Here is a 12938-nt window from a genome sequence, read left to right as displayed (position 1 = left end):
CTCCATGAAGGCAGGAGAGGGAGTCAGGCTGTTTACAAGTTTGCAGCAATGGGGGCAAGCAGCTTGAACATCAAAGATTATTGTTAAGTAAGGAAGGAAAACCAGACATCAAGTTAAGGAATTTAGAGTTCCTCTATGCATGGAAAGATGCAAGAGTCTGGGATTATTAATTCATTCCTTTCATGTGTATCTCAGCTATCTGGGGCCAGCATCCTGCATTTTTATAGCAGTATTCTTCTCTTCTTGAATTCCCTTAGGTCACACTGAAGGACTGTATTCATGATGACTGTGACATCCTTAAGTTCTTTGTGTAGGGAATGGCACCACTTGCCCTTGTCCGCAAGGCTCAGAAATTCAGAATATCGGATAGCTGTGACATTTCTTGCCCTACGGCAGGAAATGTTTCACAGATGTGCAAAAGCATATGGATTTTACCCACCAGGTCAAAAGTGAGCAGATGTTATATTCTCCAAGAGTTCTTTTCCCATGTACTCATGTGCATGCGTGGATGTGTGTGTGTGCGCACACACACGTTTCCACCCTCTCTGAAACTGTGAGTTTAAATCTAGATCATCACTGAAACCCTCATTATGTTGGTATTCACGGCAGTGGTGAAGGTTACCTTGGCAATGTGTCCATTGCGTTTTTGATGTTTATTATACGTATATGCATGGTTAGTCGCTCAGTTGTGTCTGACTCTTTGCAATCTCATGGACTGTGGCCCACCAGGCTCTTCTGTCCATGGCATTCTCCAGGCAAGAATACTGGAAGTTGGGAAGCCATTCCCTTCTCCAGGGGAAATTCCTGACCCAGGGATTGAATCCAGGTCACCTACATTGCAGGTAGATTCTTTACTGTCTGAGCCACCAGGAAAGCCCTGGTGGCTTTATTGTACTATAAATTCTCTGTTTTGAGTTTTGTAACTTTATAGTATTTGAGATGGGCTTCCTTTGTGGCTCAGCTGATAAAGAATCTGCCTGCAATGCGGGAGACCTGGGTTTGATCCCTGGGTTGGGAAGATCCGCTGGAGAAGGGAAAGACTACCCACTTCAGTATTCTGGCCTAGAGTCACAAAGAGTCAGACACGACTGAGTGACTTTCACAAGTCGCTAGCATTTGAGATAATGTTGTGTTTGTATTTTGTTGTGTAAGGTAATTGTGTTGAATAAACCTAGAATTAGAGTTGGGGGCAGGGTGGGGAAATGAGCAGACAGCTGTAAAAGGTCCTCTCCCATACACTTGGCTCATGGTTTCCCAAGGGCCTCTACAGGACCAAGGCCTCACTCTAAACCTCTTCTTACCTTTTCACTGTCCCTCTGTGGTTGCCAGCTAAAACCATTCACCTGAGATTGGGACTTGAACCCATGTGCCAGGACTTGACCTCGGCCAAAATCCTGCTTGGGACTTAAACCTCAGGGGCTGGGACACAGACCCAGCCAAACCCACGATACCTGGTTTCAGGACCTCAGGAAGCTCAGGTTCTTGATGTCTCATTGCAGAAAGAAGTCAGTGAGAGACAAGTGATAAGTACGAAGTGGATTTATCCAGAGAGAAACATTCCACTGACAGATTGTAGGCCACCTCAGAAGGCAAGAGTGGCCTTGAGAGAAACACACTCCACAGACAAGAGTGTGGGCTGTGGCAGAAGGTGAGTGCAGCCTCAAGGGTACATGGTTAGCTTTTATGGGTTGGGTAATTTCATAAACTAATAAACAGGAGGATTATTCCAACTATTTTGGGGAAGGAGGCAGAAATTTCTAGGAATTGGGCCACTGTCCACTTTTTCATCTTTGGTTTGCCTTAGAACTGTCATGGTGCCTGTGGCTGTGTCACTTCGCCTGGTGATGTGTTATAGTGAGCATATACTGAGGCTCAAGGTCTAGTAGAAGCTGTCTTGTCCACCATCTTGAACCCATTTGGTTCTAATCAGTTTATGTTGTATCCTTGGGCTATGTCATTCTTTCAAAGATTGTGCTATGCCTCTTCTTCCAGTTTCAAAGGCATCAAAATCATATTTAGAGAAAGGAAAACAGAAATGAGAAAAATAGAGAAACAGCAAAATTCTCTTACTTATTTGGAGTTGCCAAGGCTTCAGCTACCATGAAATGTACTTTCCCGTGGAAAAAGTTTATCTGACTCTGTTTTGTGAATCATAACTTGACTTTTACCCCTCTTTAAACCATTTTGAAAGTTTTCCACCAAAATGCAGTAAAATCTGGAGCCTGGAATACCAGAATAAGGTACTTGACTGCAATAGGAAGTGTCTGAAGGATCATTTTTCCCAAAAAGTTAAAATCACACCTCTCATACAGATATAAAAATGAGCATGTGTTAAAAACTACTGTTAACTCGTTATTAATAAAGGGAACTTGTCAGGTGTTAAAACCATTTCAAAGAAGTTCCAAACAAGAGACACAAAAGGAAGTGTAAAATGAATGTGCAAATAAAGGCAAAAAAAAAAAAGGGGTGAGTGTCTCTCTACTTGGCAGAATTCATTTGCATGTCTATAAGTAAGAATTACTTTTTGGTGTTCTCAGTTATAACCACAGGGTTTATAAATATCTCCCATAGAATCAAAATCAGAAAACTGAAGAGTGTCCTCTAACAAAGAGCAAAAAAAACATACATTTTTTTGTAAAGAGTAAAACAGTTTAGTTTTTGTAGACCATACAATCTTTGTTGCAACTACTCATTGTAGTTGAGAGTAGACAATAAAAAAACAAATGGGCATGGCTGTGTTCCAATATATCTTTATTTATGGATTCGAAAATCGGAATTTCATACAATTTTCACACGTCCCAGAACAGTACCTGGATTTTTTTCATCGACCAATCAAAAAAAGTAAGAAAATTCTTAGCTCTTGAACCTCACCAAAACAGGTGGCGACAGAATTCGGCCCACAGGCTCCAGACATCCTGCTCCTGTAAGTAATGCAGATTTCCACTGAAACTCAGATTTTCCCCTACAGGAGCATAGGAGGTAATATGGTGATATAATTATCACTGCAGCAACACAAAGTTGCTGTCAAATTTCTTAAAGCACGTCATGTGCCCAGAACAGTGCGTAGCGTTTCAAGTATTATCATTATTGCGGAGCTTAGGTCAGACGCCCAGCAGTAGTCAGGACCAAGGTCAACGTCCAGACAGGCATCCCGGCAGCCTGCGCGCGCAGCAGAACTGGAACCCCCGCCTCCACGCCGCCGAATCTCTGCGGGATTGGATTTCCGCCCCAGTAGCCATCACTTTTCTGGAATTGCGCGAGAATCTGGAAACCTGGAGGGCGATTTACACGGGAGAACTCGGTAACTGCCGTAGATTGGCCATCTCAATGCGGGAGGCAGGACAACAGTTTGTGATTTTTCCAGCCTAAAGCTCGTGATTGGTCAGTGAAATACTGGGCGGTCAAATAAGAGTGTGACGACGGTTACCCATAGGCCAGAGCAGAAAGGGGCGGGGAAACGAGGGTGGAACGTCAGTGATTGGCGTGCGCGGTGTGACGTGAGCCTTCTGTGATTGGTGCATAAGGCGCGGAAGGAGGTGTGAGGCTTCGAAGCAGTCGGCGATTGACTGGAGCGATTTGGGGCGGGCATACAAATCACGAAGGCAGCGTTCGATTGGGTACCACCGCGCGGGGCGGGAACCGGGACTCGGCGGCGAGTTGGGATTGGCCGGCATGGGCGGGGCGTCCCGGTGTGCCGGTTCCTGTGTCCCGCGGACGATGCCGTCCGGCGGCTGGCGCTGGCTGCGCGGCCTTTGGGCTGCCGGTCAGCCCCTGTTCCAAGGCCGTGCGTTGCTCGTCACCAACACCCTGGGATGCGGCGTTCTCATGGCGGCCGGGGATGGGGCGCGCCAATCCTGGGAGATTCGCGCCCGGCCCGGCCAGAAGTTCGACCCGCGGCGCTCAGGTAAGGGGACCGGTGCTGCTGGCTTTTCACCCCAGAAGATCTTTGCCCTCAACTTCAGATCCGGAGACCTGTGAGCCGCACCGGAGCTTCGTGACTATGTCCTGTGACCTCAGTTCCTGGCAAGACCCTTGACCTCAGCGTGCACCCTAGACATCCCCTCCCCGTTCTCTGCGTCCCTTCCCCCTCAGGAGTCTTCATCTCATTCCAATACGTAGGGTTTCTGTCCGCTGCCGTCCTGACGGTCAGGTCCCTGCCCACCCCTTGATCTGCTACCCTCTCTCTTGCACTGACAGACTTAGCATTGAGCACGATATGCTGCACCCGGGGTAGTCAAAGGCACAGCGTCTGGCGCCCAGCTAGTCTTGTGTCGCGCACTGATCCCACATTTCCCTATCAGTTGTGCCTCTGTTTCCTCTTTCGGAAAGCGGGGCGATGGTAGTACCCTTTGACAGGGTAGTGAGGCAATGAGGGAAGAAGATGCAAAAGCACCTCTTGGAATGGTACCTGGCGGTGGGGCTAGTAATGGAAGAATATTCGGTTGGGCCCTGGGAAGATGTCAGGCTTACCCGGGTCTTAGCTAGGGAGGGAGTGGATTGGAGGGGAAGGTTGCTGGCCTAACGTGCCCCCCTTAACTCTTGGACTGTCCACAGTGAGCATGTTTGCAGTAGGCTGCAGCATGGGCCCCTTCCTGCACTATTGGTATCTCTGGCTGGACCGCCTGCTCCCTGCATCCGGCTTCCCTGGCCTCCCAAACGTCCTCAAGAAGGTCCTCATTGACCAACTGGTGGCCTCTCCTATGCTTGGAGTCTGGTACTTCTTGGGTAAGGAGTTCTGTGAACTTGGGCTTGGTCCCTCCTGAATCAGGGGGTAGGGGGGGTAGAGCCAGTTTTGTGTCCAGGATGTGGAGATGTGTTATCGATGCACCTCCTGTGTGGGTGGCCCAGGACTGGAGGCTGGGGTACAGTGGTAACAGGACAGACCCAATGGGGTCGGGTGTGAATGGCAGAATCACAGACAGTGGTGCTACGTGTAGGAAGGATGAAGACAGTGTCTGATGGGGCTGCCCTGGACGATGGTTGGGAGAACTTCTCCAAGGAGAAGACGCTGAGATGAGACATGAAGAAGGAGCCAGTGGGCCGGGAGGGAGGTGGGGGCGGAGGGGGAGGACAGCTGGTGCAAAGACCCTGAGGCTGAAGGAAGGAGAGTTGACAGGGCACAATCATCCCAACCCTTGGCTCTGGAGAGTTGTTTATTCCTGACACCCAGGGTCAGTTTCATTTCATTATCTGTAAAGGTAAAGGAAGGTACAGGACTGGTAATAAAACCGCCTCAGCAAGGGTGTGTCAACACCCCTCAGGGTACGAGTTTATACTGTTTATACTGGACAGACCTCTCATTTCTTGTTTACCCATTTCAGCCTCCCTGCTGTGCCCCACTTCCCACTGCAAGGCCTTTAAATGTCCCGGTTCCTCTGCTTGGGACACTGTTCTGCTGCCTGGGGTGGTGATTAGTCGCTCAGTTGATTCCGACTCTTTTCGACCCTGTGGACTGTAGCCCGCCAGGCTCCTCCCCATGGGATTTTTCAAGCAACAATACTGGAGTGGGTTTCCATTTCCTCCTCCAGGGGATCTTCCTGACCCAGGGATCAAACCCGAGTCTCCTGTGTCTCCTACACTGCAGGTGGATTCTTCACCTGCTGAGCCATCGGGGAAGCTCTGTTCCTCAGGGGTCCTACCCTACCCACTTTACCACTGTACTCCATACTCGCCAGCCTCTGACACTCTCATTTCTTGTCTTGGTTTCCTTCCTAGGCCTTGGCTGCCTGGAGGGCCAGACTCTGGACGAGAGCTGTCAGGAGCTGCGGGACAAGTTCTGGGAATTCTACAAGGTGGGCATGCCTGCCCAGGCCCCGCCTATCCCTTCACCTCATCTTGCTTCGGAACCTCCTTTCAGGCCCCACCCAGTCCCTCCTGGCTCCGCCCCCCACTACATTCCACCCCCACTACATTCCGCCCCTCCTCATAGGCTGACTGGTGCGTGTGGCCTGCTGCGCAGCTGGTGAATTTCCTCTTCGTGCCCCCCCAGTTCCGAGTCACCTACATCAACGGCCTGACGCTAGGGTGGGACACCTACCTCTCCTACCTGAAATACCGGGTGAGCGCAGTGGGTGGACCAAGCACCCAGGGGACTCCTGGGAGGGGGCGGGGCACATGTGTGAGCCCCAAATGGCTGCCTGTGCCAGTGACAGCCTGCCTGCACCCCATGGTGGGTGGGCAGGTTGCTGATCACCAACAAGGTGAGGACCAAGCCTGCATCTGTCCAGCGAGGCTGACCCCAGTGCCAAGGGGTTGGAGGAGGGTTCAGTGGGGTGCCTAGGGGGATGAACAGCACATGTAACCAGATCCTCTTGTATGGTCAGATCCCAGGCCCCCTGACACCCCCAGGCTGTGTGGCCCTGGGCACCATGCAGACTGAGCCCCCAGATGCCAGACAGCAAGGCAAGACTGACTGAGCCTCAGCTGACCTGCCACCTGGGCAGGAAGGGGAACCGACTCCTAGGCCAAGTCCTAGCCACACCCTGATTCCTGGGCATCTGCTTGGGCTGCCCCTGCCAAGCCCACTGCCAGGCCTCAGTTTCTCCCTCTGGAACACAACCATGAAGATGGACAGTTGTACTTCAACCTTTCTGGGACAGCTTCAAGTGACTGGTGATGGGCCATCCTCAGCTCTGGGTCTCAGCCAGCCAGCTAGCACCAAGCCCTCAACACTACTGTAGGCTGGGTGCTGGGACCAAGGTGGGGGATATCACCCATCCTTTTGGAGCAGGGCCCTGGAATTTGGAGCCTCCAGTCTCATCCTCTAGTCACGGACTGTGGAAGTACCATTAAATTCTCTTTGTAATTGAAAATCTTGTGGATGAACAGAGCCAGCATTATTAGGCCGGCGCTCATAGGGACATTGTGTCATCCATTCACTTTATTGGGTGTGTGTAGTGTTGTCATGACATCTCCTGGGGGGCTGGGGGGCATGTTTGACACTCATGACATCAAAACAGGTCTGGTGGGGAGTGGTATCCCAGGGTGGTGCATATCTGCAGCAGCCCCCCCACCCTGCTCCCATAAAAGGTACAGCCTTGGGGGCGAAGAGCCAGGTGGGCTATTTCCTGGCTCTGACCCACCCAGTGGTCCACGTTGAGATGCCTGCAGCCGCCTGGACCCACCATGCCACAGCCAGGAGGCTGGCTACCTCCCATCACCCGACCAGCCTGCCCTGGGGTCATCTGGCCCCCTCTTCAAAACTGATAACTGTTGATGGGGGTGAATTTATAAAAAGGTGGGGTCTGGAGGGAAGAGTGAGTGGTGAGTTCACGGGGCCACGACACGCCACTGCAGAGCAAGAACAGGGCTGTATGTACAGGGTGGGGCGCGGAGGAGGGGGGTGCTCGAGCCCCTGGGGGACATCTCCAATAAATAAATAAATAGCTACGATAATAAATAGGGTGATGGGCTAAATCGGGGCAGGGGACTCACGCCCATGGCCAGTAGGGGCCCTGGCTCAGGCCCAGGGGCCGGGCTGGGGCGGGTCCAGGATGGGGCGGGGCAGGGCAGCTCTCAGCAGGCGCAGTCCTGATGTGGAGGCGCTTGCTGGTCCGTGAGCTGTGGGCCCTGCTTGGCGCCGGTGACTGCGGGATCGGCCGTGTCCAACGACTCAGACATCTTCTCGCAGATGACATCCACAAGGCGCTCAAAGGTCTGCTTGACATTAATGTTGTCCTTGGCGCTTGCCTCAAAGAACTCGAACCCTGTGGTCGGGGAAGGGAGGGGTGAGGACGCTGGACTCCCCACGCCCAGACACACTTTGCTGAGGACAGCTAACACCTGGAGTTTCCCAGTGCCAGATGCATGTTAAAGGCATGGGCAAGTCCCATGGCGAAGCAACAGTGGACTGAGTCAGCCTTTATTTCCTGGACTTCTTTCTTCACCCTAAAACTTTCCTCTTCTCATTGTCCCCAGAGCCCCTGCATGGAATAAGGGGGTGCCCAAGCCCCTGGGGGACATCTCCAATAAATAAATAGCTACGATAATAAATAGGGTGATGGGCTAATTCCCTGCTCCCACCATCCAGCCCAGCCCTGGTCCTGGCAGCATCTGACACAGATCCAGTCCTTTCCTGCTCACACTCTGTGGCTTCCTACTGCCCTCTGAAGAGTCTGACTCCCCAGCTTGTAGTTCAGGTCCTGCATGATCAACCATATTTCCTCCAAGTGATCCCCATGTTCCAGTCAGGTAAAACCATTTGCCAAAAAGATCTTTCCCACAGCTGGTCACACTGTTTCTTCTGTCTGAAAGATCACCGTTTTTCTTCAAATACCAGTTCCAATGCCCCACTTCCAGGAAGCCTTACCTATGCTAGGCAGAGCCTGGCTCCCTGCTAGTTCCACCAGCCCAGATCCCTCCCTCTCTCACAAATCGGGAGGCCTCTCAGGGGCCCAGCAACACCCAGCACTAGTCTGGGCAGTGACAGTATTAGAATGAATCATTAACTTCTTGCAGAGTGAACTCCTAAACATCCTTCAAGACCCACCTGAAATGGCCCCTGGATCAAAGGCCAGCTCTTGGAGAGTATGAATTATCAGGATTCAAGTCCAGGCCGCATCCTGGCTTAGCTGTGAGACCTTGGGTGTGTGTCTTCCCCCCTCAGTGTCCCTTTCCTAGCCTATGGATGTCCAGCGTCACTGGGTACTCACCCAGGTGGTCTGCTAGTTGTCGACCACGTTCCGACGACACGACCCGCTCGTCCTCCATGTCACACTTGTTCCCTACCAGCAGCACCTGGGCATTGTCCCATGAGTAGGTCTTGATCTGGGTTGACCTGGAGGAGGTGGTGACAGAGGAAGGTTAGGGCTTGGAGAATCGGAGCACCACCTCCCTCCCCCATCTCCTTGTCACTCGTCCTACTCACGCCTCCACCCCTCATTAATTCTCTGTGTTTAATATTTAGTTATTTGGCTGTGCCAGGTCTTAGTTGCGGTACACGGGATCTTTGATCTTCCTTGCGGGATGTGGGATCTAGTTCCCTGACCAAGGATGGAACCTGGGCCCCCTGCACTAGGAGTGCAAAGTCTTAGCCACTGGAAACTGAAAGTGTTAGTCGCTTAGTCATGTCTGACTCTTAGTGACCCCATGGACTGCAGCCTACCAGGCTACTCTGTCCATGGAATTCTCCAGGTAAAAATAGTGGAGTAGGTCTCCATTCCCTTCTCCAGGGGATCTTCCCGACCCAGGGATGGAACCTGGGGTCTCCTGCATTGCAGGTAGATTCCTTACCATTTGAGCCACCAGGGAAGCCCACTGAACCACCAGGGAAATCCTGTCCCATTAATTCTTGAGGAAGGCAGGCTCAGTCTCTCCTCCTGCTTTTGTCCTTTCAGGAACATTCCTCTCTCTGCCAGGGCCTGCTTCCACAGTTCCTGAACTTGAGAGTCCCTCTTTCAAGAAGTCTTTCCCACCCTTCCCAGATACCCCCACCAGGGATGGAACCTGGGCCCCCTGCACTGGGAGTGCAAAGTCTTAGCCACTGGAAAGTGAAAGTGTTAGTCGGTTGGTCATGTCTGACTCTTAGTGACCCCACGGACTGCAGCCTACCAGGCTGTAGCCTACCAGGCTACTCAAGAGGAGAATTCTCCCTCTTGAACAAATTCAAACATTTTCTCAAAATTTATCATTACTCTCAGCAGAAAATGTAAATGTTTATACCTTCAAAACTTGCAAGCTATCTTTACATTTTCTGTCCCTCCCAGACTTGTTTTTCCCCTTATATGTTCATAGTTTAATTTTCCTACCTAAAATCTTTCTTTCCCATTATTTGGAGCTGATGCCACATTGTTTTAATGATTATAGATTGATAGCATAGCTGGGACCCCGATATCATTATTTACATTTCTGCCAAGGGGCTGGGACCCTCATCTCGGCCTGTACCCCAGGCTTTACACGAAGCCTGGCTCAGAAGAGGGCAGGTGGGGGCGCACATACCAGTCCTGCACCGCATTGAAGGACTCCTCGTTGGTGATGTCGTACATGAGGATGAAGCCCATGGCGCCCCGGTAGTAGGCTGTTGTGATGGTCCGGTACCGCTCTTGCCCTGCTGTGTCCTGGGAAGAAGAGGTGGGGTGTCAGAGAGGATATACATGGAAGTTCCTCAGCATGGGAATGAACTCTGAGATGGTGGAGTCCAGCCCCCTTGAGGCTCAAAGGAGCAGGGGCTTGCCCAGAGGCACAGTGGGTCAGGAAGAGTGAGTCGGCTGCCTGTCCCAGGGAATGTAGTACCAGTGATCCCAAGGTACCTACAGCATCATTCCTTCATTCATTCTACACACATGGACCTGAGCCACACCCTTTGCTGGGCACTGAGGACACAGTTGTTAACAAAATGGGCCAAAATCACTGCCCTTTTGGAACCGACAGCTCTGTGCAGGAAACAGAATCAACCCATGACAAGAAGGAAAATGTATCCTCAGATCATGGAAATGTATTGTCAGAAAGTAATGAGACAGGGGAAGAAAAAAAACCAGGCAAGAATGGGCAGTGTGGGTTGGGGGACAATTTAAAAACTTGAAGGGTAAGGGAGGGAGTCATATGGGGGTCAGGGGAAGGAAAGTCTAGGCAAACGCCCTGAAGTGGGACTGAGTCTGGTACATTTGAGGAACAAGAGGCTGAGGTGGCGATGGAGGGAGACAGATGAGATGAGGTATCAACAGGGGCTGACCAGGCATGGTCTCCTCAGCCAGGGGAAGGTTGCAGGTTTTACCAAGAGTGAGGTGGGAGCCATGGAAGGACTCTGAGCAGGGAACAACCAGCTCTGGCTTGGGATTTATCAGACTCCTTTAGGACTCAGAGTTGTTGAGGGATATGGCCAGAAGACCCTAGTGGAGGAGTCTGCTCTTGGTCCAGAGAATGAGGTTGGGGGGTCAGGATCCCTCTGAAACCTTATCCAGACACTCGTGGAGGAACTTGAACATGGGGAAACTGAGGCACTAAGCAAGCGATGCATCTGATGATGTCAGGGTTAGGACAGGACCCAACATTTACCCCTTCCCCACCCCTGGAGAGCACTGATGGGAGAAAGAGGACACTCTCTTCTGTGCTTCTAGCCTCTGGTACACAGTAAGCGCCTCATAATGCCCACTGTGTAATGAGTGAATCTAGACAGGAAAGAAATAAGCAGAGATGGGGCTGCTGTTCCTGGGAGGGAGAGTGATGGAGCCAGAAGGCCCCCCAGCTGGACCCACCCAGATCTGCAGCTTGATCCTCTTATCGTTTCGGTAGATGGTCTTGACCTTGAAGTCGATGCCTACAGTGCTGACAAAGGCAGGCGTGAAGGAGTCGTCTGCGTAGCGGAAGAGGAAAGATGTCTTGCCCACGCTGCTGTTTCCAATGATGAGGATTTTGAACATGTAGTCGAAGTTCTGGTCCGAAGATTCCTTCTGCCCATAGCGAGCGTCTGTAGCGGATGCCATCTGGGGGTGCGGGGCGTAGGCGAAGGTGAGGGATTCCCCTCCGTCCCCAAACGCCCAGGCTCAGGCTAGAGAGCTCCCAGCGAGGGATGGAGATTACTCTTATCCCATCAGGAGCCCCAGTACTAACAGTGCGCCCCACCGCAGAGGGCGGGCCGTGACCTTGAAAGGCCCGAGGTTCCGGGGCAGGACCTCAGAGCGAAAGGGATGGAGACACCTTGCAGCCCCCTCCAGCAGGCCTGCGCCCCGGGCCCGTTTGTAACCTAAGCCCTACAGCTGCGCCAGGAGAGGTGACTAACTGCGGCCGGCCCCGCCCCCCATCAATCATTCATGTTCCTCAGAACTGAGCCTCGCGGGTGCACGTGCACACGCGTGTATGGTACTGGGGGGACGCGTGTCTGCTGTCCTTTTGGGAGAGCTCGAGCTGTGACAGCTGAATCACGTGATAGGCACGGGGCGTGCACACGTGCACACAGCAGGGCACACACTGGGACACGCTCGGTGCACGGGAAAGAGGCAGACACCTGTCTGCACGCCAACATGTATATACAAATGTGCAAACCCACCCGTGCGCAATGCGTCCTCCACCCATGCAGCCCAGTACACGTCACCCACACGGGCACACATCTCTGCACATAGGCACACTGTTGTGCACTCACACGCGCAGTCCACGCGTCTGCCTCCACATGCCTGTAACACTCACAATCTTGGGTCGGGATCCCCAAGGTATGCACGAGCATACCCTGGTAAACAAGCAAGGGTACATACAGACCCTCTTGCACAGGCGGGCGCGCACACGCGTGTGCACTCCACGCGCACGCGCACGCACTGAGCCTCCCGCGCGCACAGCTTCCCGCAAGGCACTCGCCTCACCTCCCCTCCCCCTCCACCGCAGAGCCCAGGGTGGAGGGATGGGAGTGGGGGTGAGGACAGGGCAGGTAGAGGGAGCCGAGGCCCTCCCCGTCCCCAGGCTCGCGACTGCCGCATCCTTCCGCCTCATTTAAGGCTGGCCAACTTCGTCCCCTATCCCACCCAGACCATCAGTCAAATGAAGGTTATATAGGTGCTCGGCGCGGAAGCGCACCCGGAGGCCTGGGAGCTCACCTTGTTCTTCACTGATGCTGTGGCGACCCTAGCGGCGGCGACTTTTTTGGCAGTGGCGGTGACGGGGCCCCCGGTGTGCTGATGTGGGGATGCGCTGCAGCGGAGGCGGCGGCAGCGGCTGAGGCCCCTGCAGTCCTCGGTGACGTCCTGCAAAGGGTGGGGCGGGGCCTCACATGCAGATACGGCCGTGATGCCATTCTAGGGCGGAGCCACGGATGGAGATGTGGTCTACTGTCGCAGGCAGAGCCGGGAGGGGCGGGGCTCTTACGCAGATTGACGCGAGAACGGGGCGGGGCCCAGGGAGAGCATCCAGTAGCTAGCAGAAGCGGTGCAGGAGGGGAGGAATCGTTTGCTGGCTCCGCCTCTCTTCAGGCGGGGCTTCGCAGCGCCTTCTCACTGGCTTAAGTGCTCGAGCGA

At 53.0% G+C, this 12938-nt stretch overlaps 2 protein-coding genes across 2 annotated transcripts; one reads left to right on the top strand and one right to left on the bottom strand.

Annotated features, from left to right (window-relative positions):
- Positions 1-3678: 3678 nt before the first annotated feature.
- Positions 3679-6812, top strand: MPV17L2 (MPV17 mitochondrial inner membrane protein like 2). The gene is made up of 5 exons (XM_081496411.1): positions 3679-3904; positions 4555-4725; positions 5716-5792; positions 5930-6058; positions 6324-6812. The coding sequence occupies exons 1-5, from the start codon at positions 3718-3720 to the stop codon at positions 6414-6416; spliced, it is 657 nt and encodes a 218-aa protein (XP_081352537.1). The 5' UTR covers positions 3679-3717; the 3' UTR covers positions 6417-6812.
- Positions 6813-6862: 50 nt separating this feature from the next.
- RAB3A (RAB3A, member RAS oncogene family) lies at positions 6863-12670 on the bottom strand. Its single transcript, XM_081496412.1, has 5 exons — positions 12522-12670; positions 11193-11420; positions 9937-10055; positions 8652-8776; positions 6863-7706 (listed from the first exon to the last, which is right to left on the bottom strand). The coding sequence occupies exons 2-5, from the start codon at positions 11418-11420 to the stop codon at positions 7516-7518; spliced, it is 663 nt and encodes a 220-aa protein (XP_081352538.1). The 5' UTR covers positions 12522-12670; the 3' UTR covers positions 6863-7515.
- Between the last annotated feature and the right edge of the window lie 268 nt (positions 12671-12938).

Source organism: Giraffa tippelskirchi, chromosome 6 (genome assembly GCF_054371585.1).
Source record: "Giraffa tippelskirchi isolate mGirTip1 chromosome 6, T2T-mGirTip1v1.2.pri, whole genome shotgun sequence".
Classification (NCBI taxonomy): Eukaryota; Metazoa; Chordata; class Mammalia; order Artiodactyla; family Giraffidae; genus Giraffa; species Giraffa tippelskirchi.
The sequence above is the reverse complement of the archived record's forward strand: the minus strand, read 5'-3'. Positions and strand labels throughout refer to the sequence as shown.

Excerpts from the sequence above, each read along its gene's own strand:
- RAB3A (XM_081496412.1), bottom strand. The coding sequence starts at position 11,420 with ATGGCATCCGCTACAGACGCTCGCTATGGGCAGAAGGAATCTTCGGAC. Across the intron at positions 8,777-9,936 it reads TTCAATGCGGTGCAGGACTG|GTCAACCCAGATCAAGACCT; the intron begins GTATGTGCGCCC and ends CACCTCCTCCAG. Across the intron at positions 7,707-8,651 it reads ACAACTAGCAGACCACCTGG|GGTTCGAGTTCTTTGAGGCA; the intron begins GTGAGTACCCAG and ends CCCCGACCACAG.
- MPV17L2 (XM_081496411.1), top strand. The coding sequence starts at position 3,718 with ATGCCGTCCGGCGGCTGGCGCTGGCTGCGCGGCCTTTGGGCTGCCGGT. Across the intron at positions 4,726-5,715 it reads TGGAGTCTGGTACTTCTTGG|GCCTTGGCTGCCTGGAGGGC; the intron begins GTAAGGAGTTCT and ends TTTCCTTCCTAG. Across the intron at positions 6,059-6,323 it reads TCTCCTACCTGAAATACCGG|ATCCCAGGCCCCCTGACACC; the intron begins GTGAGCGCAGTG and ends TTGTATGGTCAG.